Here is a 2,438-nt window from a genome sequence, read left to right as displayed (position 1 = left end):
AAGAAAATAACTATGAAGAAATTGCCAGTTACTGTGGTAAAGACGGTTCGAGAAATACAATGATCAATGAACCCCTAATTCTTACAGCTGTGAACCCATAAATTTGCACAAAAATTAGATGTTTCTGTACTAATTTGCAGGTTGATAGCATACATGACCACCTCAATATTACAATGTTGACGCAAAACTTACACGCACTATTCTTAGGCTAAAAGATCTTGAAAAGATGTTTATAACAGACTGTGGATAAACTGTGTATAAGCCCACAAACAGGTAGGCTTTTCTGATACGTTACTATCAATTTGTCACTCGATCATATATTCCTATTTAGCTGGCATGGCTTAGTTTGTAGTATCCTCAAAATCGGGTGTCCTTGTAACAGATTTTTCGACATGATCGTGTAGGTTGAAATGCAACCATGAGGAAACTGCAAAAGAAGTTTAGAGAAACTGAAACAGCTCCATCAACTGCAAACGGATGCAGCATCACCAAAACTTGTTTCTGACCCAAAGGAGGAGGAAAACAACTCCTAGAACAACAGCAACAGGGGCCCACTTCCGAATCAAAGCCTACAGTCAATGATAAATCATTTATAAGTGAACAAGGAAATTGAACCGGTGCTATTTTAGGGTGGGTTAATGGAGACATTCCAAATTAATAACTTAAGAACTGCCACTGATGTTCGTTCTTCAGTGCCAAAAAACAAGGTTAGTCTCAGACACACAGCCTTAAACTCACTGCTTGCTGGACATGTGTGGGAAAACGACTTTCCAGTTATACAAAGAAAATATTGGAAACATCAGTGCAGTAAGATCCATATCGTCAAATCCATAAATCAGAACCTGTTGCACCGGAAAAGTTATCAAACTAACCTGACGGTTCAAATCTTTTGCCTTATCTGCATATATGCGGGATTCAGATGTCAAGCGACTGGACATTTGGCTGACCTCTGCAAAAGTTGATAGTGGAAAGATATAATGTTAAATATTCAGCGGGAAAGAAACAAGAGGTACACATAATGCCCAAAAAAAAAAAGTCCTGACGTGAAAGGAAATGAAGTACATATTTCATATATTTTGATCCTGCAAAGAGGACAACCCAGGAAAGTATTGAGAGGCCAGGTTATTTTATTATTCCATAATTACTTTCGTATACCAATGCTCAACAACGGAGACCTCGGCAATAGTAAAAGAATTGATGAAAAAAATCACTCACGATCCAACTTTTCACCAACACCAAGAACTTCTTGTACATTGCGGGTCATTATCTGGTGCACTTCATACAGTTCATCATTCAACTTTGCAATATTCCGTTGAGTTCTTGTATCCTGGTACAGTTTCTTTGTCTTCTGCATGAATGTATCTGGCAAAAGCAGGATAGACCAGTTATAAGAAAATAAAACAATATGAAAAGGAAGTACTACAAAATACTACCTACATGTAGAAATAAGAGAATGCACAAACTTACCAAATTTAATGAAAGCATATGGTCTCCCAGCAGTTTCAATCTGATTCCCATACACACGCTCAAATTCATTTTTGAGGTCTTCCAGATATTGAAAGGCAAGTTTCTTAGGATAAGCACGATCACACATTGTCAAATAGCACACACGCCCTTCAATGATATAACTAGGCTCCCAAATTAAGGAATTAACTTTGCACCAACGGAGGAAAAGAGAATACTACTTACACAAATTGAAGTTTTGAGTACATGTTAGATGCCAAGTCTTATCTAAACTACGTAAGGGAATGGCTGCCAACTGTTAATTCAAAAGGAACCGTCACAACATAATGGCAAAGAGATTTAAAATATCCAACTGATGGATGAAAAGAAGCAAAATATCCATTTCCAGTATTTTGCAATAACCTCTAGATCCTTGGCAAACCACAGACCAGATTCAGATAGAGGAGCAGCTTCTAGGAATGATTACTATCCATGGTTGAGTTTTTCTTTTCCAAATAAAGTGACAAAACAGCATATATAGGTGCTTTCCTAATAAAATATTTCAGAATTTAAAAACCTTCAACAAATATGCAAAAGATACTGGAAAATGTAGGGTCCTGTTTCAATTGACATTCTCGACGGCTCATTCTGGCCTCTTGAGAGGTTTTTGAACAAAGCCTTAACTTGTTGCTTATAAAAGTCAGCATCAGGCACATCACGGCCATCATCCAGTCCCTCTACTAGTGGAAGGCCATCAGTAACACGAGCTATCAGTGTCAGTTTCACCATCTTTATTTCACGAGCTCACACCTATTAAGATACTTAACCAAAATTACTTAAGTGATGAAATTCCAATTGAAGTTTGCCAACATTTTAACATGTATCTCTTTCCATTTCTAATTCTGCCATTTGTCAAGAAAAATGACATGAGACAGTAGAGAAAATGAAAACTGCATCAACAATATGTAGATCGCAGTTCCTGTAACATCCAGGAA

At 37.2% G+C, this 2,438-nt stretch overlaps 1 protein-coding gene across 1 annotated transcript in view; it reads right to left on the bottom strand.

Annotated features, from left to right (window-relative positions):
• LOC105163004 (25.3 kDa vesicle transport protein-like) overlaps positions 29 to 2,438 on the bottom strand; it is a gene marked incomplete at its 5' end in the record, with an annotated part of 2,898 nt that continues 488 nt past the window's right edge. The window contains 5 exon segments of the mRNA XM_020697821.1: positions 29 to 569; positions 873 to 949; positions 1,216 to 1,362; positions 1,468 to 1,628; positions 2,045 to 2,438. The exon segment at positions 2,045 to 2,438 is cut by the window's right edge and continues 488 nt beyond it. Of these exon segments, the coding sequence (XP_020553480.1) occupies positions 486 to 569; positions 873 to 949; positions 1,216 to 1,362; positions 1,468 to 1,628; positions 2,045 to 2,232 (657 nt within the window). The 3' untranslated portion in view covers positions 29 to 485.

This window comes from Sesamum indicum, linkage group LG1, assembly GCF_000512975.1.
Source record: "Sesamum indicum cultivar Zhongzhi No. 13 linkage group LG1, S_indicum_v1.0, whole genome shotgun sequence".
NCBI classification, from domain to species: Eukaryota; Viridiplantae; Streptophyta; class Magnoliopsida; order Lamiales; family Pedaliaceae; genus Sesamum; species Sesamum indicum.
The sequence above is the reverse complement of the archived record's forward strand: the minus strand, read 5'-3'. Positions and strand labels throughout refer to the sequence as shown.